General features: G+C 38.4%; 2 protein-coding genes and 1 long non-coding RNA gene across 5 annotated transcripts; 1 reads left to right on the top strand and 2 right to left on the bottom strand.

Moving 5' to 3' along the window:
- Nucleotides 1-791: 791 nt before the first annotated feature.
- On the bottom strand, nt 792-14,428 carry LOC138032112 (zinc finger protein Gfi-1b-like). 2 transcript variants are annotated; one of them, XM_068879707.1, is made up of 4 exons: nt 13,200-14,428; nt 12,762-12,905; nt 3,769-3,897; nt 792-3,246 (listed from the first exon to the last, which is right to left on the bottom strand). In XM_068879707.1, the coding sequence occupies exons 1-4, from the start codon at nt 13,285-13,287 to the stop codon at nt 2,420-2,422; spliced, it is 1,188 nt and encodes a 395-aa protein (XP_068735808.1). In that variant the 5' UTR covers nt 13,288-14,428; the 3' UTR covers nt 792-2,419. The 2 variants fall into 2 exon arrangements, with proteins under 2 accessions (XP_068735808.1, XP_068735818.1); XM_068879717.1 differs by lacking the exons at nt 12,762-12,905; nt 13,200-14,428 and adding an exon at nt 7,425-7,570.
- LOC138032154 (uncharacterized) lies at nt 5,592-13,258 on the top strand. Of its 2 annotated transcripts, none has more exons than XR_011128291.1 (5): nt 5,592-5,693; nt 6,405-6,453; nt 6,963-7,043; nt 12,318-12,366; nt 13,119-13,258. It is a non-coding gene; the product is annotated as an uncharacterized lncRNA (long non-coding RNA). The 2 variants fall into 2 exon arrangements; XR_011128290.1 differs by having other exon boundaries at nt 5,616-5,873.
- Nucleotides 14,429-19,822: 5,394 nt separating the features above from the next.
- Nucleotides 19,823-24,473, bottom strand: LOC138032089 (fez family zinc finger protein 2-like). Its single transcript, XM_068879677.1, has 2 exons — nt 24,211-24,473; nt 19,823-21,823 (listed from the first exon to the last, which is right to left on the bottom strand). The coding sequence occupies exons 1-2, from the start codon at nt 24,437-24,439 to the stop codon at nt 20,988-20,990; spliced, it is 1,065 nt and encodes a 354-aa protein (XP_068735778.1). The 5' UTR covers nt 24,440-24,473; the 3' UTR covers nt 19,823-20,987.
- Between the last annotated feature and the right edge of the window lie 572 nt (nt 24,474-25,045).

Genomic DNA, 25,045 nt, shown 5'->3' with positions numbered 1-25,045 from the left:
TTGATTTGATTTGAGTTAATTTCGTTAGTGTCGCCAATTAGTGCTCTTGTGCTAAATCCATGTGAATAAAGTTGCTATTGTTATTATTATTATTATTATTATTATTATTATTATCATCATCATCATGTAATGAGCTCCTGCCTTTCTGGACTGAGCGTGCTTTCTCGAAAAAATTAACGCCCATGTTCAGAACGAAGTGACCCCTAAGTTAACTGACTAGAGGTATCCAAATTAACGTTTTGGGGACTTAAAAAAAAAGACAACGTTCAATATTGAAAAAAATAACTGATTAGCTTTCCTCCAGCAAGTTGCAATCCATTTCCGTCCTCTTCATCCTCTGCATCCTTAGCTTCAGAGGAAAAAAAAACCTTCATAGCAAACACATGGCAATGGAACTAACTGTGATATTGTAATGAACTTAAAGCAATGATTATTTATTTGCCTCTTAGGAGGGACACCTTTAGATTTTACTCTGTCTAACGCTGGGCGATTTTACTAGTGAATGGCGGGGAAAGTGTCAACAAAACCTGTGCCTATACCCCTGGTCAAAAACTCCTCAGCTTCCTTTTCAAGAGTGACACTTTTAGATTTTACTCCAGACGATTTTGCTCGTCAATGTTGGCCGATTTGGGAGTGATTAATCCAAGTACGATTCTTAAATTCTTTCGCATAAGGCTAAAATTCACACTGTAATTCTGACACTACCGGAACAACCAAAGCGAGTATCCACCTGGAAACCCCGACTCTCTCTTCTTTTCAAGGACCAAACAAATCACATGACTAACCTGTATAACGTCATAACCGGTCTGAGCAAAAAGCTGCCTTTATTTTTCATCAACATTTACATTACTTTACCCAGTTCGGTTAAGTTTTAAAAAGTTCCTTTGGCATCCCTATACGGACACTACTTTTTTTAAAATGAGGGGTATAAAATGTAGACCAAGGCACTATTTACAATTTTTTGACTACTTAAAAGCGATGCTGAAAAAGATTATAGTATGGATTATAAATTCTATGAATAGTTTTCTAACTCAAGGTCATTTGGTTGTATCTATGGGACATTAAACCTAGATTTTATAAAGGTGGTAAGTTTGGAAAGGTACATCGCCGGCTTTATACCATGGCTTCATAAAGATCTCTCTCATTATCTACAGCTGAAAACATTTATGAATGTTGTAGGATTTGAGACGAAAAGTGTTTTCTAAATAATTTGCGTCATTCCTAAGTTTAAGGAGTATTCTTTTAGAAGCTTTAAACAAAATCTTAATTTTAACAGATTCCAAGAAACTCTACTCATCATACTCCACAGTCCAGTCCGAGCGGACAGAAGATCGAGTGGATCTGGTTTGCATGGCGACCTCACTATAACTTTTACCATATATAAATAAAGAATATGATGGTAATCATGATTTTAAAAGCTGAAACAAAAAGATATTGTCATGAATAACGTTTTACCATCACTTATTTAAACAAGCTTATGCTAATGAGATACAGTTTTACTCCTGTAGTTGCATGCCTATTCTTAATTATGCGTGCGTGCTACTGAGCTGGGCTTTATTTTGTCATGTGAGGTACGTTTTGTCCATTAAAATGAAACCTGTTAAAAAGATGTTTATGTTTTGCGTTTCAACGGGCTCTCGGTGGTCATCTCGAAAGAGAAAGCCATTCTCCTCTAATCACTTCATTTCTCTCCCCCGAAGTCATTTGCCCTTCTTTACATAATGCTTATCTTTAATCCTTTAGTAGTTACTTTACGTCTGTGTATGGTATCATAACGTGTGATAAAAACTGAACTGGAATCAGATATGTCCAGAAAAGTAGATAATTAATTAGATGCACTACGATTTCAATAAGCGTCACGAAGTGTCTCCTGGCACCCCTAAACTCTGCTCCTCGAGTAAATACATGCATAAAAAGCTGCATTTACCTAATCTTGTTCCCAGATCTCCCACGGTGATATGGGCTCCAGTGACAGAGTGAGATCTGGGTACGAGATTAGCATTTACCCTAACCTAAAAATAACACTGGTCTTGCATTGGACACGCGGAATCTTATTGTTGGAAATAGGTGGCAAATGTGGCATAGACTTAACGGGACACTTCGTTTTGGATATCAAAATTGGGTGGGCATCTAATTACAAGCATTGCTGGGCATTGTGGACTAGACTGAGCAAAATTAAGTGGCGTCGTGGGCGTTGGCTTGACACGAAAATCTTCCCGGCACAAATCTTGCTTTAACCACAAACGGAATCTGTCTTCCATATTTCTGAAATTTTAAATCCATAACACTTGGTACATAGCTTACACGATTCCCAAGCTTCAAACTTGCAAAACACTACCACGTGGTAATATAGTTTCTTTGCTTTACTCAATCACGTAAAACTTGTACCTCAGCGAAACGAAACATTGGCTTTGTTCTTTCAATCCTCAATCTCGTGCGTATACATATGTCTTCTCAAGTCCACTTTGCGCATGAACGATACGCCACAGTCATCGCATGAGAACGGCTTGAAACCCTTGTGTTTCCGACAATGTGTAATGAGATTGGACGACTGGCTAAAGGACTTGCCGCAGAAGCTGCACTGGTGTGGTTTTTCGCCCGTGTGGATGTACGTATGTTTCTTCATGTCGGATTTCTGATGAAATCTCTTGCCGCAGAACTGGCACTCGAACGGGCGCGTGTCCGAGTGAATCAACATGTGGGTGGAGAGCGTGGATGACCGCTTGAAACTCTTACCGCACGATATGCAGTGGAATGGCTTTTTGCTTGAGTGCACGATCATGTGCTGCTTCAAACTGATGGAATTATTGAAGACTTTGTCGCATATTTCGCAGTGATATAGCTGTTTCGTCATCCCCCTCGGTCTGCGTTCATTTGCTACCTCGTGTACTTTCCCCATGTTACTGCAGGTGTAGTTTACTTGGTGTATATTTTCGCTACGAGACTGTTTTTCTTCGGTTTCGGCGTTTGCATGGTAAGTAGATCCTTCTTGGGGCATCATTACACCACAGAGTTGATAGGCCCCACGATAGCTTCCAAGGGGAATCCCAGGGATATTTGCTTGGAGCCGCCTCGTTTGTGTCCACTGTTGCATCCAGCGCATAAAGGACCTGGCTCCCCCAGGGGTCTGCTGAAAGCAATTCCACAGGGGGATAGAAGAAGTTTTCCAGGGCGGTTCACGGTTATGTTGATCTTTAAACGCTGAAAAATTTGGCATTTGCCTATGTCCTGAATCCAAAGTCAAACCTTGAATTAAAATAAAGAGTACCAATTTATTGCAGTGAATTGGAACGAAATTATGGGCTTTATGTTAAACTTTATAAAGTCTACAACCTCGTTCCAAGGGAAAAGCACCCTGGGGACGAGGTTGTAAAGTCTATTGTACTTTAACAGAAGGATATCTTTATCGCGATTCGTAAAACCAACAACTTAATATTGGAAAACCGTGATTCAGTTATAGCCATATACCTGTAATGCAGATTTCGTTTTGTGAAGTGTACTTTGTGCCATTTTAAAAACTGGTCCACTAAGGTTTTTCGATGATCAATCAGCCGTTAGTTGGCTAAGCAGCGTACCCTCCCCCTCCGTTTTTTCTTTGTTGGGGGAGGGTGCGGCTGCTCGTAGGCTATTATTTGCTGGGCACTGGTGGATGTCGTCCAAGTTTCAGGGACATTTTTCCCCTTTTGGCAGCTACGTTGGCAATCTATGTTGGTAGCTTTGTTTGTTTTCTAGATTATGATCATCAAATACCGATAAATTAACTCTTACCATTGAAATGAAAAGTTGGCTTTTTATCCGTTTCACACGTTTCTTCATCCCGGTTGCTATCCGTCTGGCAATTGTTGTTTTCAGTCGCCTTGACTTTTCTCTCGAACTGCTCACCGAGGTAAATTCCATCTGCAACAAGAAAATGAAGGTCGAATAGTACTTTTCACCGCGTGCAGTCTTCCAGAAATGGTTCTAAGAGCGATTCACTTTTTTTGTAAAATATGCCGAATCATCTTAAAGCTTTTGGTGAACGCAAGCAAGAGGAAAAACCCGGCCTCCGGCAAATCAAGAGGAACAAAAGAGAACTTTTCTTGTCTCTCTTTCATTGTTTTGAGTTGATTTTTTCAAAAGCTTTCAAACTCGGCACTGACGCTGAAACAGTTTTCTATCAAGTTGAACATCCGTGTGTTCTGAACGTCAACTTTCTCTTTGATCAAGGTCGCTTGCATGGAGGAAGGAAGTTATCCGGCTTGTATCAGGAAGATTGTGGACGGCGAAACAATATTTTCACCTGGTCACATGCAAAAAGTTCTGTTGGGGTCATGGTTCATAATTGGTAAAATGAAATCGCTGAGCGCCTGTCTGCTTCTACGCTTGTTATTCTGAGAGAAGTTCTCATGTTGCTGGGATCGTACTAAAATCATGATTTTACTCCTCCGCCAGGGAACATATCCAAAACCTACTGACCTCTTAGCACAAAGGCCAAGTGTAACATTTTACATTAAGCTGTTTACAGGAAGCATACCAGTGAACCACCACTTTGGATCTTCTAAATACTTTCATCTACTTTTCACCATTTCAATAGACTTATTTATCACAGAGCGTAGATCGCGCAGAAAGCAGCGCCGCAGCCAAAGAACCAATGCAAGGATCTGAGTTTGTCTTCTGTTGTTTAAATACACGATACAGCTTTTTGTTTACCACTTCATTTATTTTATTTTATTTTTATTATCCATTTGCCTTAAATACATATTACAACGAAACGAATCAAGAAATACAATTAAAGACAAGGAAGTCTCAAGAAGCCATGGAGGCTTATAAGAAGACGCCCTGGGTAGACTTTCATATACCGGACAAAAATGGCTGACGACAAAAGTCCCATTGCTATTCCGATTATAAGCCTTGCTAATTAGGTATTGTTATGTTCACTTTGTTCTTTTGTCTTATGGACATTAATTATTTCGGATCTAGTATATTAAAAACGGAAAAAAGAGAGACAAAGAAAATACAAAATAGTTAAAAAAGAAATCCAAAATGGTTAAAAACAACTACATTCACACTCTTTCAAATTTTGAATATTTGACGTCATGATCACTTCCATCTTGATTATCCAATAACCTCGACTCCGTTCCAGACTCTCTCGCTTTTCTGTCTAGTCATAAAGGAAGAAAAGAGACGTGACTTGGATTCAAGATTGATTCTTCCAGTTTAATTTTGAGCGAATTTTTAAGGGCTGGCAAATATATATCAAAAGATTGGGTTCTTCTTAAAATAAAAAAATGAAAGAGCAGTTGCGTGTTGAGTATACAGCGATTTGAAAACTTGAATGTTTTTTTCGTAGAAGAGTTTTCAATAGGTGGACAAGAGATTCCTTCTCCTGGGTGCGTTATTGAAATACGGCCTCTAGTTCACAGGCAATGTAAGATATACGTATGGAAGGTAACGAGACTACATATAGAGATAATTGTGATTTCAAAACAACAAAATTCTAAGTTCAACAAGCCAAATAAAAAATTCTGAAAGAGGCGTTTTCGTTGAGAGGATCTGTATTTAAGCACCAGTTCACACACTATTCGAGGTTTGCCCTTTTAACAGGTGACAATTAACCTCGAAAAGATAAATGTCAAGCGAGATCACCAGGAAGTCATCATAACCAGTCTGAGATTTGACGGAGTTTCAATTATCTTCTGGTTTTTGGGGCGATCGTAAGTATGCGATTGACGACCGCGCGACTTTACTCAAACAACTCAGTATCTTGGCTCAATTTTGATCTTGGAGTACAGCCGGGACACAAATAATGAGCGCTTGCACCTCATGTCGAAGTCATATCGAGCCATTTGGGACAAAAGAGGAAGGGAATTTGAATAACTTCAATTGCAATGAAGGTTGTTCGTCGCAGTTACCACTGATATCACTAAAGTGATATATTTGCTGATGATTCTGAAAATATTCAACCTCTTCACAAACTACCATGGAAGTGAAGTAAGAACCATCTGTTCACATGAATTCAGGCGCCAATCTTGGGAGCGTCGATAATTTTATCCAATTGTCTAGTTACTACTAAGTCTCTGTCCAGTACTGGAGCTTCAGTTAATATGTAGAAATATTGTATTTATCAGTTACTTTACAAAATTATGAGCTCGCACAAAACCAATGTATTGCCAATAATGGGCATATACCGCAAAACCTAGGATATCATGGTGAGAATCTCGCTATGTTATGGTGATCTCCCCGTTATTTATTTCGTACTAGATTAGAAAAAAAATATTAGACTAAAAATAAGTAGAGGTTAGTTAAGATTCTTAGCGGGAAAAGAAAAGTAAGGACTCAAAATAATGCCATTTGTACCTCCAGTAATATTACTCAAGGTTTATAAAGGGGATGTCACTACTAAATAAAGCTGTTCTCTCGCTTAGGCTTGCTATAAAGTAGAGGCAAGGGAAGATTCTCATCGGAAAAAATAAGGTAGGGTCTGGAGATTGTTTCATTTGTACGTAAAGAGAAAGTTTTCAAGTTTTCAGGGACTGTTGTAGCCAATTGAACTGACGTATTTTCTCTTTCAGGCTTAGGTTATACCAAAAAGCCCTCGTGCTTCGCTCTCGGGCCATAACTTTCAGTATGTCCGTCCAGCCTGGCTGGAAAGAGGTACAATTAGACAATGGCCAGGGAGATATACAGACTATGGGGTATCAAGGCTTAGGGTATCCCCAAACGACACCCTTAAAATGTAAGAAACGTCACGGGGAGCAAAAAAAAAAAAAAAACTCAGTTAAATTTAATAAGTGTATGGTCAGCCAACACCCAAAGTTGATCCAGGCACCTAGCACTTGATTAGGTTTTCCATTGCTTTCATTGAGTGCAAAAATGAGAATTCTGTAGGTTGATTTGGAGCATAGACCCTGTTCGATTTTATGTCTCGCCACATACGGCGTGACTCCCGCAGCGCCTTGTTTGAATCTCTTATTTTTTCTCAGTATCAGACTTGTTACGTCTGCAAGGGCCAACCCGAGGAAGCAAAGTGGTACAAGGAAATAAATTCCAACTGAAAAACTGAGGTTAGAATAAATATATAACGAACGGCAGGAAAAAGGCTTCAGAGACTTATAAACTCAAAACGTAACTTTCAGTACGAATGGTAATTTTTCTTTTGCTTTAGTGACGTTTTAATTATAGGTGTGTCACTGAACGTTTACAGCAAAAAAATCTATATTGATACAGCTTTATTCCTGCTCGAAAAAGATCCGGCAAGAAACGTTAAATTCCTTCAGTTACTGTTTAAAAAACTGAAATTTTACCTGAGGTAAAATTCCAGTTAAGAAGTATTTCCAATCAGAGTTATTGCGGAACAAGCAGCTTTTGGATAATTTACAAAAACTGAACCAGCTTTCACAAACTCCTAAATCTGAATTCAAGAACTTAAATTATTGTATACTTACCGAGCGGTGCTTTTGTTTTTCTTAATTTATCAGTAATCTCAAATTTTGAAGAAACACTCTGCTTGATAAGGAAAGATTTCGGCATTGCTAAGTTTCCCACGGATTAACGCTTCAAACTGAAATAAGTTTAATTCCTGATTCTGTGCAATAACTGAAGGGCGTAGTCGAATGAAAGGCTGAAGTTTTTCTTTATGAAAAGACATGAGACAAACATATTCTTTGCTGTGATTGGCTAGACGGGCATGACAACACGTTCGACATTCTATGGAGACGCGGAAGAAATTGTTTCTTGGGAAAGATCCAAAACGAAATGGATTGAATCCAGTACGAAACCTTCACAAACAATGAAAATAATACAAATAGGTAGGACTTTTGTTTTTTTTTGAACGTGTTAATAGTCTTATCCTGAACAGTATTTGGCACCGCAATATGTCAGTGATGCCAAAACTGATTTTGAATCAAATTGCTTACATTTGCGAGTGTTTTAGCCTCTAGATGTGGCAATTTTAATGACGTTTCAAAAAGTTAATGTTAGAGGGATGGAAACCTAAAATTATGTCTAAAATTTGACAAATGCCGTGAATTAGAACATTGCCGGATTCTGGACTGGCAAGACACATTCCGCCTTAAGCCGATTAGTTTACTTTCTACATTTGGTGAAGGAAATTTCTAAAGTTTTCTTCGTTAGTTGATTTGAGACTAATTCCCCAGTCTAGCGTTTTTGTCAAAAATCTAGTGATGTATCTAAATGGCGGAATCGAATTAAATTGGCAAATAAATACAATGGAGGTTAAAGTAGTGCTTCACCAAGCCGCGATTTCTTTCGTAATTCGGGGCGTCGACCTTCCAGTGAGGCTTCTACCCCTCATAAGGAAAAGTAGAATTTAGAGCACCCGTGTATTCACGGGAAAGAAGACGGGTCCATGAATGTTATACTCTTAATTTATCCTTTTGTGGCTCTTTTCGAGCCAATTGTCAGTTCTTGCCGGCGTTGCGAGTCTCATTGTTTTTTTGTTTATTTACTTAAATATAACAACATAATACAATAATTCAGTTGTTTTTTCAATGCTTGGTCTCGCTGATTCAGAAAAGAATTTCTCATTTAGTACAACTCGGTGTAGTCCTAGATCTGAACACTTCAAAAAACTGAATAACAACGACTCTCATATTTTCTCTCTATTTTCTCATATTTTCTAGTCATTTCGTCGTCGAATTGTTTCTGACTGTAAATAGATACAACTTATCTTTTCGCGTATTTTTTAACAACGCTTTAACTATTTCTGGTCACCGCACACCCACATATAAAAAAAAAATGCCTGAAGTAGGACTTGGAATTGAACGAACAAAAAACATTTTTGAGATCGGCTTATCATGAATTTGTGAGAAGAGTAAGATCTTGAATTGCTTCGTTCTTCTCAGCAGCCCTGTAAATCTCTATGTGCAATCATCAGTGAAAGCGCGTTAACATAAACTTAAATCGCTTTTAAAAGTCTCTTCTTGTGATTTTTCATGATTTATTGGAAAATGTTCAAAATGACTTGTTTTGTAAAATCGGGACCATCCTAACTCGGATGCAAAATAATATAGTTTGAACAAGACTTTAGTCCCAAGATGCCAAGAAATTCCGTTAAATTGGTAATCGAGAAAAACATATTTTTATTCTGCATTTCCGAAAGTCCTACCCTCTGTGCTAGCGCTTCTTCAAGTGCACGGTTGATGAAAGGTATTGTTTTAAATGAAGTCTGTTTTCTGGCACACTAATATAAAGCCACCCACTATTACTAAAGTTAGAATACCCAAATGCATGTGTAGGATGTAAATCTTTTTTAGCAAAAAAGAGGCCTTACCCCCTAAAAAATGATTTTTGTTGCTGGCGTTCACTATTATCAAAATTTGTTCATAGCATCAATAAAGTATCTCGGTAACTGTTTACTCGAAAACCGACCAGTGACATGAAAGGATTCAATTCGTTGCATGGAATTAATTCTGAGTTGCTAATAGTGAACGCGGCGAGCCATTTGGAGAATGTTTCAGAAACTCACAAAATTTCTCTACTGAAGAGAAACTAATGAAAGGGCTGGCGCGTTTGCTAGATTTGGGCACTAGGCCAACGTTTCCACATCAATTAACTCGTTTCGGAAAGCAGTCATTAGGTCATCATGAAAATTGCGTCCACAAATGAACGACTCGAGCCAATTTTTTTGAGATTTAAAGTCTTTAATTAATTGGAAAGCTGTCTTAATGTAGATTCAAGAATATGGAGCATCATTGTGTGAATGAGTCATGCTGATGCGAGCAGGGTTTGGTTAATTTGCAATGGGATTCTTTATCACACGAATGAATTAAGGGGGTAGTTTCTATAGAAACTGTGGTGCTGCGTCGGTGGGGAAGTAGTATACAAAAATGTGGTTTATCCGTGGTTGAGCGGATTCGCTCTGACGAGGGGATAACGCTCGAAACGTCAGCCTTTAGAATCTCTGTACGGTGGCCAATTTACATTATCAACTCCGTTGATAAACCACATTTTTTCTTTATCGCACAAGATTGACTGGGATAATTGTCCAAAAAGAAAATAAGTAGCTTCCGCAATTCACCCCAAAGACGACCTCCGAAGACCTACGCGGAAAGAAAAATGAAGTTTCCTTGCTGGGCCCAGTTTTTGATTCTGTATCTTTTAGTCCCTTTTCATCATATAATTTGATGATTTCTCATGAACGGAACCAGTCATGGTCATAGCGCCAGCGGATGGGACTGTTGTTTATGCAAATAGTTTATTTATCCGAGACTAACCAGATGGCGATGATATTTTTCTAAACCTCGAATAGCCTTCATTGTGCTACATTAAAATCAATTTGATTGTTATTTCAGCATGTAATCCTAACTCGGTTTCCATTTAAAAATTTTCGCGCGAACGGATAACGCAAGACGCTCAGATATTCACGGATTGCGCGAAACCAACTGCTATACGGGCACAGATACAGCATTCTCATTTTACTCGCTTCAACCAGAATACCGGTGACTGGTGGATTTAACGACTTCTTGTAATCCAAATGTATAATTGTTGTTTTTTGAACCGAAGCCAGGAAGGGAGGAAATTAGTTGCATGCACCGGTACGCTTATTAACAAAATCAATGAGATGAAGTCACTTCTCCTTTCAAATGGAGACACCATTCTAAAAAGATGTCTGCTGTGATTATTGTCCAACTTTCCAAAAAGCGAATCCTCTGACGGAGGACTTATTCTTGTTCACATATATGCTCTTATCACTTGAAAACTCGTTGCAAGCTATACTCTTTTCTTTGTAATGGACTGGCAAATTGAAAGAAGGCACCGCCTTAAGCTAGCGAACAAATTAAGACGTTTCACCAATGCCGAGGTGCCTTTAATTTGACAAGAAAGAACCACAAGGAAACTGAAAATAGAACGCCCCCTTTCATGACTCAGTTGCCTTGTAATCTTAGCTCTTCCACGCCCTGTTGTTTCAAGCGATGGGCAATTTTGTGCGAAAGGCTTGAAAATAGACGTGAGTGGCCATGCAATTTGCAGGTCTTCTTATTCTTCCTCCTTGGAACCTAATATTCTCAGTTAAGGGTAGTTGTTTGTTAAATAAAAATCAAAGGTGAGTTGTAACTCATCCTGCGGAAAAGAAACTTAGCAGAGATTCAAAAAAATGTAACTGCCAATATATGTAATTGGAGCCCAAAAAAGATGGAACGTAGCTGCAGGCTACTGTTGTTTTCATCGACCAAAGCCACAGAGGTTGCCAAAAATAATTGTTGTTTTGTACGAAAAAGATATTTACGAGAAAGATAGTATCACGATTTTGTTGTCACGTTCAGCAAACATTTTTACCGGCATGGGACAATTCTCTTATGCCCATCGACTTGCTTGGTCACCAATTAACTTCTAAGCAGAAAAAAAAGCTTTAATTTTCTGTTAATACCAGAACAAATTTTCAACTAAGATGGAATAACATCAATATATAATCTATCAAATCTTTGACATTTACGCTCTTGCTATTTAATGACATCTTTTCTTTTTCAGTGCAAAGCTGGCACATTTCCCGGCAATATATTCAATATACTTTTCGTTTTGTAAATATCCCCTTCGATTAGCGCAAAGTTTGGCAACAATTATATCACTCACTGACAAAATTTTAACTGAATTATTTGGCTCTGTCGTGGAAAAATCCAAAATTTTAGTTCTCCCGAAGAGCTATTTGATGCGATTTGTGGAACCAGTGACAACTGAAATTAGGTGGTGTTATTACAAGGTCTGACTCCTTGGTGAGCTCTAGGCGGGGAATTCTAATGCCACTTGATGAAGTTTTCACCTTAAATAACTTCTGAGCTTTGGTATAAAAGTGTTTAAAAATAAAACTGCACATACTGATAAAAGATCTCGAAATTTAATGTGTTAACAACAATAAACGATACAGATTTCCTAGGTGTGGTTGAAAAATTTGAACTCGAATTAACCCAGGCTTTCTGTGCCTTCGATGTCTCCTTAGTAGCTAAAGTAACCAACTCAAAGATGTTTCAATCATCAAAGATAGCAGTAGATCTATAATTTTAACTCCTCGAGTAATTAACAGAAGGCGATTAATAGAATTCTGCCTCGCTGGTACGTTATGAAAATACCTTACTCTAACATGACTTAACAAAACCCCTCTTAAATCAAGGAACCACTGAGGATTCCTATTCGAATTTGTTTCGGAAGGGCGCAGGGCAAACGACATTGAAATTACAATTCAATTTTGTGAAGGACGATTCAGCATGACATTGCATTAAATGTGAAATCAGTTTTTAATTCAGTCAAAATATAGTGATTGCTACACGGATTGAAATCATTTAAATGAGGTTTTAAATCAACTTTTTGCACTTTTCTTCAAGGTACCCAGTGTGCGAATAAACGAAAGTCAGAATTGTTGAGGACGTTATAGTAAGTAACCTGAGAACAGCAAACCCTTCACAACACCAGCTCAATTTTACATAAAGCGCAAAATTGCCACCAGCAACAGATAAATACAATTTTTTGGGCCGTAAAATCAAATGAGGACCTGACTGTGTTTTTTTAAATCCCTCACACAATGGAATAAAATCTCAAGAAAAAATGTCCCAAGGGTATACATAAGCTGCAAGAAAAATAAAATTAAAAAAATAACTGAACAACTCCAGTTTCTTGTGAGACTCCTTTTATGGTTGGAATGTAATTTACGTTTTTTATCCTGGGCCAACTCTTACGTTGTTGTTTCGAAAAATTCAAGATCAGTGGAACCAAACAACACATTTTGTGAAATAGCGCAAATTAAGGCTTAACTAGCTAGCCACCTTTACCTCCAAACTTGTCCTCGCTACTGGAAACATGAGCAGAATCATTGCCACCTTTGAAAATTCCTGTTGAATCGATCGCCTTTCCGGGAATGTGTGTTGAGAAAAACCCGGCAGCCTCATTAACCGTAGACGAGTGGTTTTGTGTTCCTAATAGATCAGACAAAACAAGGTAGGCACATTTTTGGAAGACCTTAACTTTAATCATCAAACGTACTAAACAAATTCAATCAAACTGTTGGTCATTGTCGAAGGGCAAAATTTTCCTTGAAGTAATGCAAAATTGACAGCGAGGGGACGAGATTCCCCCTACTGAAATATGTTCTAACAAGATGTGAACTGATGAAGTGTAACATTTTACAGGTACCAGGTACAGATAAATGGGGAATGCGCAAACCATTGCAGATCCAAACCCTGAAAAAAAAAATCACAACAGCTATTTACCTTCTACGACTCTTGTTCCAATTCCCTGGGGAGATTCCTCGCTGGAAACTGCAATGGACTTCGCGCGGACAAGAAAAGCTCTTGGCATTTTGATTTTCCTTTCCTAAGTCTCTCCAGGGACGAAAAGGAGACTTTTGAGGGTCTAACCAGGCGCGTCCCGGACAGCAGGTCTTACAGGCTATATAATAGCGCCCCTTTTTGTTACCTTTTATAAAACTCTTGCGCAAATAATTATTAAGAATTCACTTATCGGTGTAAGCTGACTCTTGGGTAGACAGGTGCGTCAGTTTGCGCTTTCTCCTGGGTTTAGTGCGGTTTTATCTTAATCATATCCCACCTGCGTAATCACTATGCAAATGAAAAGCGTCTAAATTGAATTGCCATTTACTTGCAAACTTTGCGTCATCGCATGCATGGCTCTGTCCTACTGCAGCACGCGGTGCAAAGGAACACGACTGAAGGGCTCGAGGCAATAAGGGACTTATCTATTTCATGTACCGATTTCGATATCCTCTGAATTCTTGTTTGTTTTCCCTGGCTACAATGACACATTTTGCGAGTGTCTTTGTTTTGCAAATTTGTCTTTAATTATTAACAGAGGAGGCTCTGTAAAATCGTAAGGAAGGCGCGAATTTCCTGCGGACAGACGTGAGGAAATTCTTTTTCTTCGTTATTTCGGCCGTAAATATTTTTTTTCGAGTTCCGTTACGCTTACCAAGAATAAAATCAAAGAGCTTAAGTAGCCTTAGAAACTACCTAATTTATATCAAATATCTTTCGCCGGGGAGAAATTTGATCACGTCCAGTTTAGGATTCTTTAACCGTGCAACACGCCACGACACCATCCAGTTAAACTCAATTTGGTAATTCTCTGTTGGTAAGGGTATGTTTCGAAACGAACGTGAGGTGCTAACCTCACTAAGGAGAGAGGGACCAGCTATGTGACGGAATCAAAACGAAACTCTCACGTTTTCCTTACTGAATCGCATTCTCTCACAAAATCTGCAAAGTGAAAAGGCTTCCTATTGACATTCCAACTAAGTTGCAGTTGCATAATCTGACACAAGTCACGTTCTTAGCAAAAGCATGCCCAATGAAGCTTTCATGCGTGTCACTTCTTTGATCATGATCTTCATTTTAAATGTGGTTTTCTTGTATAGTTTTCATGAGTTTACCACTGTTAATTTGTAAATTATCGCTTTGAAATACTTTTCGTTGTAAAGGTTTGATGTCTGGTTAAGCTTAAAATTAATAAACGAATATCGTTCACAACTTTGCCAGGTGCCTCGTGATTGAGAAAATTAAATCGTTCATGTTTAAGGGAACCAAGTTCTTCGGCTGAGATAACGAAGAACTTAGGGTTTTGGATTTCTGAGATAATAAATTCGGAATAGAATTCTATAGTTTGAAAATATTCAAAATTTAACATGTACACCCAGCCAACCACAAAGTTTGAATAAACCATATTCGTATTCTCAGTATTGGACCTGAACTAGCCTGCAATGAAGACTAATGCGAGGGAATATATTAAAAAGTATTTGCATTTGAAAAGGTTACCTGCATTAACCTCCATTGCAAGCTAATTCCAGTCCAATACTGAGAATACGTGCATGGTCTATTACTTATGCGTTGTTTTCATGAAGGATCTTAGTAATTAAAGGTCGAGGGACCTCGACTGTACTTGACTTATTAAAGGTTTATTGTTTTTCGTTTCGGAGTCCAGATTTAACTCATTTTCCAATTAAAAAGTTTGGACATGTCAGCTAAAAGTGTTGTTTTGAGAGGCAAAGCCTAAATTAATATGAATGGTGCTACAAGTAGCTTAGCTGACCTTTTTATAGCCTGAAAAGAGAAAGAGTCTTTCTTAACTCTTATGGTGAAAAAGATTAACCAAAAGTCAGAATAGACAATGCAAAGAGTAGAAAGCACAGTACTCGACGAATTAACCGAGAGTTTGTTTGCATAATTTATCACTACAGATCCTTTTACTTAACTGTTTTTTTTTGCATTGTTAAATTATAGCGATGAAGGCAAGCATTGCAGGCACCAAATACCAATCGCAAATGCCATTTGTAACTTGCATTTAACAATTTTGAGTCCACGGTCTCAGGAAGCGATTGAAAATACCATCTTCCGACTATCCGATATCTAAAACGTTTCTCTTACTTCAGTTGACTTCCGTACTGTTGGCCATAAGGTGAAGCGAAAAAAGAACAGAGTGTCAGTTACCTTACATTATTAATACAGACCGAGAAATCAAGGTAAGAAAGTTCTTTATTGTATTTAGTCTTGATCATCGAGCGGGAAAGCACAATTCAGTAAAGTTGGCTGTAGTGTAGTGTGGCATCAGCATAATCGGCTAATTGTCTGTGGGACCCAATGAAATGTAAGATTCACTCATGACCACTTCGACTTTCCCACAGTAACAATATGGACTTTAGGGAGCTTTCGCAACGACAACGGCGACGGCAACGAGAACGTAAAAAAATGGCATATATATAGCGAGCAAAAGCAAAAACTTTGCACGCTCTGCACGTGCATCTTTTCTTTTTTGTATATTTCTTTGCCGTCGTCAGCAAAACAACAACGTGAAATGATCAAATTTGAGGTTTTAAGGCCAGTTTAAACGGTTTCAACAATTGCTTCGAAATGCATTTAACACTTTGTTGAACCAAATGTTTGGTGCGTTTGAATAGGTCGTCCAACATTGTTGAAAGCGTAAAAAATGTAGAGAGCTTGTTGAAAGCGTGTTGAATCAACTTTAAATAGGTTTAAACTTTTATTCAACATCAATTCAACTTTTCCGTTGTTCTCGAAAATGTTGAATAGTGTTGCAGCCGTTTGAACACTCTGTTCAACAATTGTAGAACACGCGCATGCTCACATCAGGTCACAAAAGTCAATATGGCGTAGTTTATCTGGACGAGAGACACTGGTTTCTAGTTCTCAGTTCGTCGCAATCAAATTTTGCGAAAGTGTTGGTTTTTTTGTTGGCGCAATGTTGGAGCCCGGTTTGAACGGCCTCTGCACAACTTTGTTTTTGCGTCCAACATTTGCCCACCATCTGTTCAACTTGTTGAAACCGTCTAAACGGGCCTTTAGAGAGAACTTGCGCGCCTGAGGATAATTTTTCCTTTTTTCCCCTAAATTGAGCGCCGTTCATACTAGTTTTGTTCTTGAGTGTTTGCCACACCCTTGTCACGTTAAAATGCTTGGAATAGTCTCAAAGCGATTAAAATAACGCGAATTCACATTTAACGACGTTCTCGTTACCGTGGTCGTTGCTAAAGCTCCCTTTTAACTGATTCAAGTCACGTCGAAATATACCTTTGCAATATTCGTACAATATGGGCGAATCAGCCTAAAAAATAAATAGGGACTTTAAGATCTACGACGGCGACGAACGACGAAAGCGTCACCTCAAAATATAACTTGGCTCTATCATAATTATGTCTTTCGCGATTATTCAGTCTCGTTCATGATCATTTGGTGAGTTCACGTTGTTGCTATGCAGAGCATCGCAAAAAATGTGCGCTAAATTGCGTGCAGCACGTAGCACGTGCAGAACTATTATTTTTGCTCTTTCAATCTTTTGCGGCAAGTTTGCCTATTTACCGAGTTAGGATTTCGAGTTGGATTTTGGAGTTGCATGGATTTCCGAGTTGGTCAGTATAAACTGCAGGTTATGACTGATGTAACTGTTGAAAAAGCTCAAACCCTTTAGAAGAGCTAAAAGTTAAGCCTCAATATTGTTTTATGCCTAATTAGGCCTAACTAAGGTTAGCACTACTAAAGGGTTTGGGCTTTTTCAGCAGTTACGTACATTATAACCTTACTCTGCATTTTACCGCTGGCCAGGGTTGCTCGAAGCATGGTTAGCACTAGCCGGCGGTAAATACCCATGGATACCAAAAGGTTTCCATCCCTCTTAACCAATGGTTGGCGCTGACCAGTCTTCCAGCAACCGGCTCCTGGTCTGCAGTCTGTATTTTACACTGACCAACTCGAATCCAACTCGAAATCCTAACTCGATAACTAGTCTGTCTCTGTTGTCTTAGGTCAACGTTTTCGTTTCTAAAAATTTCCTAACACTGTGCCGAGGCTGAAAAGCGTTAGTGAACATTACGTTGTAGGTGAGCGGAGGGGAGGGGAGTGAGGCGGGGCGCATCGTTTACCAAACCAAGTAGGCCTGTCTCGATTGCCCCGGCACTTTTTCGCATTTTGGACAAAATTTGTGACCTTTCTTCATATTTTTTGGGCTAGTTCGGAGCAACATTTTGTCTTCAAGAATAGTTTTCAGCAAACCGGAGTTCTTTCGCAATCGAAAGTGAACGTACAGAAAATTACACCGTTAAGGACGGTGCCTACTATTGTTATTGCGCATACGTTTTGCGCATCTCAAGATACTCGGATTTCCTATCGATGATGCTTACTAATACAGGGATATTTTTCCGCGTCTTAGAATTATGCAGAGAAAGTAGATCTTAGTACGTACTATTGATATCCAAAAAGAAAATTGGGGGCAACCTTGCATTTTTAAGAGATAATTAAGCTTCAATTTGTGAAAGAATGCCATACATGGCTCTGTCTTTCAAAGCTTTTTACAAATATTGTTGGTGAATTATCTTTGAAAAATGCGTGGTTACCCCCAATTTTCTTTTTCGATTTCAATAACACTTGTTAAGATTTACATTTCCTGCATAATCATAAACCGGGGCAAAAATACCTTTGCATTAGTAGGCACCGCCCTTAAACTTCCAAATGAGCAAAAGTTGATAGGAACGGATACGACATATTTATCTTACGAAGCACGACTCCTGATGAACTGGTTTGTGAAAAGATTTCGAGACTGAATGTTAGTCAAAGAAATTTTTGGCTCCTTGGGCGATATTTTCGATATTCAAATCTGGGGGTTGGCTGTGTCCCCAACGTTTTCGTAAGAGAGAACTACAGCACCCCTTCACGTGGCTCCCTGCCCCTGCCTCCCGCTTGCTCCGCTGTCTACGCCGTGTTTACGCGAGTGCGTGCGCAGCACCCGAGCGCTCTCTACAAATAAGGCCATCCCCTTTTTTTTTCGTTAAGCGTCGAATGCGTTTCCTGATATTATGCAAGGTAAAAAAAAAAAAAAACAAAAACAGCAGTAGACTAGCAACCTTTGTGGCATGACTAGAAGATTCGCAGCCATTTACGAGCCTACAGGTGTCGTAGTCAGCTTTTCTTTCCCTTCGGGTTGTTTAGATTTGCCCCATTTAATACATCTGTGTTTCATTTTGCATGGGATTTCTTTGGGTTTTTTACCTGCCCTTTCCTGTGGTTTTAAGAACGAAGGTTTTATGTAGGGTTTTTTCTTATTGATTATTTCTTATTTTTTAAGAACAAATAAATTTCATGTTCAAATATTTGTTTATCCAACTCACTTGATTTAGTTTCAACAGGAAAAGAAAACAAACAGCGGTTACAAACATTTTCATTTTATACTTGACGTTTCGTATGTTGCAGCATACAGTTTTAACCGTCACTTCTGATGATGTATGCTGCAACATACGAAACGTCAAGTATAAAATGAAAATGTTTGTAACCGCTGTTTGTTTTCTTTTCCTGTTGAAATTGAAATGGCCAAAGGACAAAAGTATTTATGATTTAGTTTTGTTGTACATGTACTATCTGGCTGTTTCTTAAATTAAAGTTCTTATTTTCACACAGAGTTTGTTCTGTTTTGCTAACTCCATTGTGAGGTTGAGAGTTTGCTTTGTGAATTTCTCTTCCTCATTTTACAGACTAAATTTTGGCTATGATTTTCCCTCAACTCACCATCCACACACACAATAATTTCCCCCCACTTACCCACTTTACTAGCGATTATTATTTCAGTTAGTGGAGAGGAACCCCTTCCTGTAGGGGGTTCTTGCTTCAGCACCATAATTATGCCACAAAGGTTGCTAGTCTACTGCTGTTTTTGTTTTTTTTATCCTTAAACAACTATCCCTTTTTTTTTTCGTTAAGCGTCGAATGCGTTTCCTGATATTGGGTCGGTCGGTCGGATTGAAAAAAAAACAAAAACCTAAAAAAAATCATAAGCATTCTCGGAATCGGAGGCCTGGTACCCCAGCATCATAGCTGTGGAGTCAGGAAAACAACAAGACGTGAATCCAAAATCAATATGGCGGAAAAGTTGGTGAATGTTGTTGCTTAAGACAGCGTGGGAAAAAGGATCAACCACCGAAACTCCTATGCGACATAAAAATGGCTTAAAAACGTCGTTACCTTTATTTTTTTGGAAAATGCCGGAAATTTGGGTCGGTCGGACGACGCTAAACGGAGAAAAAAAAAGGGATGACCTAAGAATTTTAAACGTTGTTTCTTCCGAAATACAATCTTCTCCTGCTTTTCATTTTACTTTATAAGCGCCTAAGAAATTTCAACAACAAAAAGCTTTTCAGTTTTATAAGAACAAAAACCATGGAAAGGCCTCCAATGCAGCATAATCTAATTTTAAGAGGAAATTCGATTGTTTTCCTCGATGGACCTTACACAATTAGTTTTCCGCCGAAAAAATTCTTTTCTGGTTTTCTTGTCGTTCTTCAATTAGCAAAGACTTCCTCTGGAGTCTTTTTCGTGTTTATTTTGCTGTACAGATTTGTATATTTCCACTTAGCCTTCCGGCGAACACATTTCAATAGTACCTTTGCCTCCAAAAAAAGTCATAGAATGCAAACTCTCCTGAGCCTGTTTCTCAGTTATAATCCGAATTTGACCGTCACTGTGTAAGCTTAAAAAATTTTGAGTTCAAGGTATACAAATTCATGGATACAAAGAGGCCTAAATTGCCACCTGTCATAAATATTCGACAAAATTGCATCGATGCTGTGAGATTTTCTTGGAGCAGCAATTCCTAGGCAAGTATAGCAAATTATCTGAGCTCTACCACTGACGCTAAAAAACTTCGATTACCTCTGAAATGGGTCATTGCCGAAGCATGACATTTAAAGTAATTTAAAGATTAACAGATGTATTAATGTTTGCTACCAATGTGTACTTCCGTTAGCCTCTGTCACAAGTTGTTTAACAAACGTTTGTTTTTGAAGACGATTTTCAGCACAAACACCAGCTACTGTACGTTGAAAACTAATTAAGACCAGTTTATATTTTTCCAGTGTTTCCGACGTTTCGTTTCTTTAATTAATTAATAGTTCCTGTATGCACCGGAAAAACTGGTTTGGGTTTTGTTGAACAAACAGAGCTTGCATCCTGTGTTAGGAAGGACATTGAGCACTTACAGGAAAAGTTTATAACTACTGACAGTTTTTAACAACTTAAATTTTCACAACGCCCCGTGAGACATAAACGGCTGTCAAAGCGGAAAGCTAGTAACGATTTTGCTTAATACGATTTGGTTTCAAAGAAGGACATTCTTGGGCCTTAAAGACCTTTAATTAATTTGTTGAGTAGTAGTTTCCTTGGCGTTCGCGCTTTTTCGCGGTCTCCACTTAAGAGTGTTCTGTTTGCTTTTTTCAGTATCTTCTGTTTTCTTCTTGTAGGCCAATAAACTTGATAAAACTAGTTAAAAGTTGATAAATAAGATAATTCTCGGCCACTGTTGAATTTAATTATGACCAACCCTAAAAAGTTGCTGAACCGTATTGTTCCTTTGTTGATCAGAATCACTGAAATGCATAACTTCGTTTTGCTACATTTGGTGTCATAAAATGTAACTGAGGCTTCTTTTCAACTAGTCAGCAGCTGGCAGAAATTTGAAGCCTAGCAAAGTTCCGTTTCCATCGCCAAATGCTAATGAGCTGGAGAAGAAATGAATCTAGCCTGACCAAAGGAAAAGTCTTCGAACTTTTTCTTGTTGCCATGAGCACCAGGTTTGTGGACATGACTGTGCCTCCTTAAATCCACTTTGCGGTAGAACGCCCGTCCACATTTGTGACAAGCAAATGGCTTGAATCCGAGATGCTTTCGGCTGTGTGTGATGAGATTGGACGACTGGCTGAAACACTTCCCACAGTGGCGGCATTTGTGAGGTTTTTCCCCTGTGTGGACAAGCAAGTGTTTCTTCATGTCCGACTTTTGGTGAAATCGTTTTCCACAATACTCACAGGAGAAAGGCCTTATATCGGCATGTATCAACATGTGGGTCGACAAGGTCGAGGATCGTTTAAAGAACTTGCCGCACGTATTGCACTCAAATATCTTCAGAGTGGAGTGTGTTTTTCTGTGCTGGGCGAGACTTACGAAATGACTGAAGGTCTTACTGCATGTGGCGCACCCATAAGGACGAATTCCTGCATGTGATCGTCGCACGTGCACCTCCAAACCATGCGGCGTACAAAATAGCTTGTGGCACGTGTCGCAAGTGAACGTCTGATCTGCATTACTCTGCGGTGTTACAATTGGCTGTAGACCACCTGTAGCTTGGAGTTTTCGGTTTTCCACGCTCTTCACGTTTTGGGTGGCAAGTGGAATTTTCATGTCCTCCAACGAAGCTTGAATTTTAGGAAACGCACTTTTTGTCAAACTCGCGGAGTTTAACAATTTTGTAGCATTCTGGTTTGTCAACCAGAAGTTATTGTGTGGCACGCGTATGAGGGGAGCCTTGTCGTCGTTAAGAATTTTTTCCTCTGTGTGAAAAAAAGACAAAGAAGACATTGCTTGCCTCAGTTATCAAATCGAGTGAAACTGAAAGCTTTATACACTACCTGGTAAACGAAATAAACAAAATATTAAACACCGAGAATGAAGACTCCTCCGATCCTTGGAAAATCGACAGAAGGTTTGGGGAAGTACATTTTCGAATCGCTTTCGGAACACAGAGTCAATCTGGCAGCCGAAATGCGAGACGTTTAAACAAAAATAGAAAATCAAAAAAACCTTTTTGCAAAATTGTTTGAAAATGCAAAGGACGCGGCCATGTTTGAATCAGTATGGAAATGGTTTCTCTGGGCTAGAAAACTAAGAGAGAAACGTAAACAACTCCTTTATTCACATCACGGGACGATTGTTCGGGTTGGTTGAAAAACATTCTTAAAACCAAAATCAATATAAACATGCATAGGATAATTAGCTTAAATTCGTAGTCAACCTACAAAAGAGAGATGCTGTAAGGTTTTTCAAATTTTTTTTCTAAACTAAAGAGTTCTATTCCATGTGAAAATAAAATTCACTCTCTTTGGTGGTTTCTTTCAATTTGTTTCTTTTGATATTCAAGGTTCTTAATGGACTTACTTACACAAGCCTCGGGCAAGACATTAGCGTCGTTTCGCATTACTTGTTTCAATTCAAAAGAGAGCTGAATATAAATCACAGATTGCTTTACCCGAGGACGGTACTCGACGCAGCTGGAAGATTGCTTATCAGAACTGAGAGAAAAAAAAATTGACCAAATGAATAAGACATTTTGACCAGAAGACATCATTTTTCGAGAGTTTGTTATTCTATTTTTTAATCCATTTTCGGTCGAAAATTGATATCGACCATTTTTTTTCAATGGCAAGAATTTAAAATTCGTCCCATTTCTCGCGTAGAGCAAGATGGACTTTGCCAAAGCTTTCGCTTTGATTGTGTTTTCACAGTTTTATGGTTGAATAAAAACTCCAACAGGCAGGTTTAATGGTTGACTAACAACTCCAACAGGATCTTAGAACTGACGTTTTTCTCAGTATACTGCGTAAAGTCAGAGATAAACGAGAGTGCGTTTACATGTAAACTGCAAATCCCAGTTTTATTCACAGCGCTTTACTTTATATGATACCTCGGATTTTCTCTAATTTAATTTTAAAAAATCTTTATTTAGCGACATTGAAATATCACAAAGACGGCGAAAGGTGAATTTGCGGTTCAATAATTCACAGTGACTGTATGAATAGACCAGGTGAAGGAACCCAGTGTTTCCTCTCTAATCACTCGCTATTTACACAGTCAAGTTAACTCATTATGCAGATTAACTTCAAGGAAAGTATATTCAATGAACCGCAGGCTTTTAATCTCTGTGACACATTTTCTAGTCGAGGGCCCGCATAGAACACAATTTCTTCCCGGTCGGGTTCTTTTTAACTTCATAATCCACGTACGTGTCAAACCTTGCAGGTGAATATTGCTCTGTATTGCCCTCCTACAGATCACAATCTTTCAGTGATACCGGAACTTTACTCACTGCATGAGAACAAATACCAAATCAGAAAATTTTTATCTTGAGTCGGACATTGTCGAACAAATAACAGGCATTTTCTACCTTACTGCACTGTTTTGTTTGCATAAGCGGGGTTTCAATGAAGAAAATCCTCATATCCGGACGGACACAAATGACTTTTCTTAGCGAACGTCGAAAACTGTGATTTCAAAGGAAATCACTATTCCGATGAAATCAATTTCTTTACCTTTCCCGGTCGGGTGTAAACAAAACAAAAGCAAGATTCAAAGAAATGCCAAAACTCCTTTAAGAAAAGCAATAAATTATTAAGATCGCATTGCAGGAAAAAGAAAAATCTTGGTTTTAAATTTCTAGGCGTTTTTCTCCCGGCAAAGGAGTGAAAATCCCCCTTTTTTGCACTTGTTTCACATTTACACTTGTTTCACGTTGTTTTATCATGTGTCACGAAGCTTCCAAGATGAGCAGATCTGAATGACTTTTTCTTCTAAACCTTGTTAAAATAATTAAAAAGGCGATCTTGAGGATTTTCTGCTCCCGTGCACGATGTAACAAGTCACTCAAATAACCAAATTATTCATTTCAAATTATTTTCTTTTCGCAAAAAAAATTTTACATTAAGTGACTCTTTTAACAACGCGTTTAGTCGCTGATTCTTTCGACAGTTGCGAATTAAGACTCTTTTAATACTTCCTCACACTAAAAAAAGGCTTTAATTTGGGCAACTTGCAGTGATGAAATGATGTCAAAATGTTTTAGTTCTAATGTTTAGCAAAGTGCTGAAAATTATGATCCATTTTTATTCCTAAAGGAGTTGAATAAAATATTGAAGTTTTAAAAAAAAGGAATAAACTATCCTACCTTGTCTCACTCTTTGGGTCACGCTATTGCTGGTTCCTTTACCACGTAATCGAATCAAGAAAGATTTCGGCATGGTGTCGGGCCGAGTGGGAAATCCTCCGAGTGAATAACTTTCCGTGTTAGTTTGCTCTTGTTGGATCTTTGCGGAAGTCTTTTTGACAAGCAGTCCAGCTGATCCGCTTATGTACCCTAAATCGAGTTTTTGAGGCAGTTTCAACCTGCTGGTCATCAAATTTAACTCAATCAGCAGGGCAGAGCAAATGTTACAATTAAACACGTCAGATGAACGCCTTGTGTTTGATTATAAGGCTGGTTTTTTTTCCCTACCGTGATTGGCTTTCGCGTTCGTGATATTACCCCGTTAATGAACTCCATGTAGTTGGTTTAGAACTCATTTCGGCGAAGAGGAGAAATTTTACACCAATTTTATTATGGAGATTAGCAGTCAAATCACCCTTCTTTGGGTTGTAAGCCTTTCTCGAAACGAACGCAAAAAAAAAAAAAAAACGCCGTACTTTTTAATTCACCAAGTAAAACTTATTTCGTTATAGGATTGCGTGTTGTAGCGTATATTATCTTTTCGACACGCTGTGCTAAATAAATCACATTTCCATAAGAAAACGAGAAACATTGTGAAGGGATTTCATTTAATCACATAGTGAAGTTTTACCTTTGAAATAAGTGTGTAACTTTAATGAAACTTTAAAAAAAACCTCAAGCAACTTGAAATTTGCAGCTGACTTCAATGATCAAATTACTTTTCATTATGATTCCTTTTTCATTCATTAATGTACCAGGTAGTCTGGAGGCTAGTAAATAACTAAAAGGTCATCCT

This window comes from Montipora capricornis, chromosome 2 (assembly GCF_036669925.1).
Source record: "Montipora capricornis isolate CH-2021 chromosome 2, ASM3666992v2, whole genome shotgun sequence".
Taxonomy (NCBI): Eukaryota; Metazoa; Cnidaria; class Anthozoa; order Scleractinia; family Acroporidae; genus Montipora; species Montipora capricornis.
The sequence above is the reverse complement of the archived record's forward strand: the minus strand, read 5'-3'. Positions and strand labels throughout refer to the sequence as shown.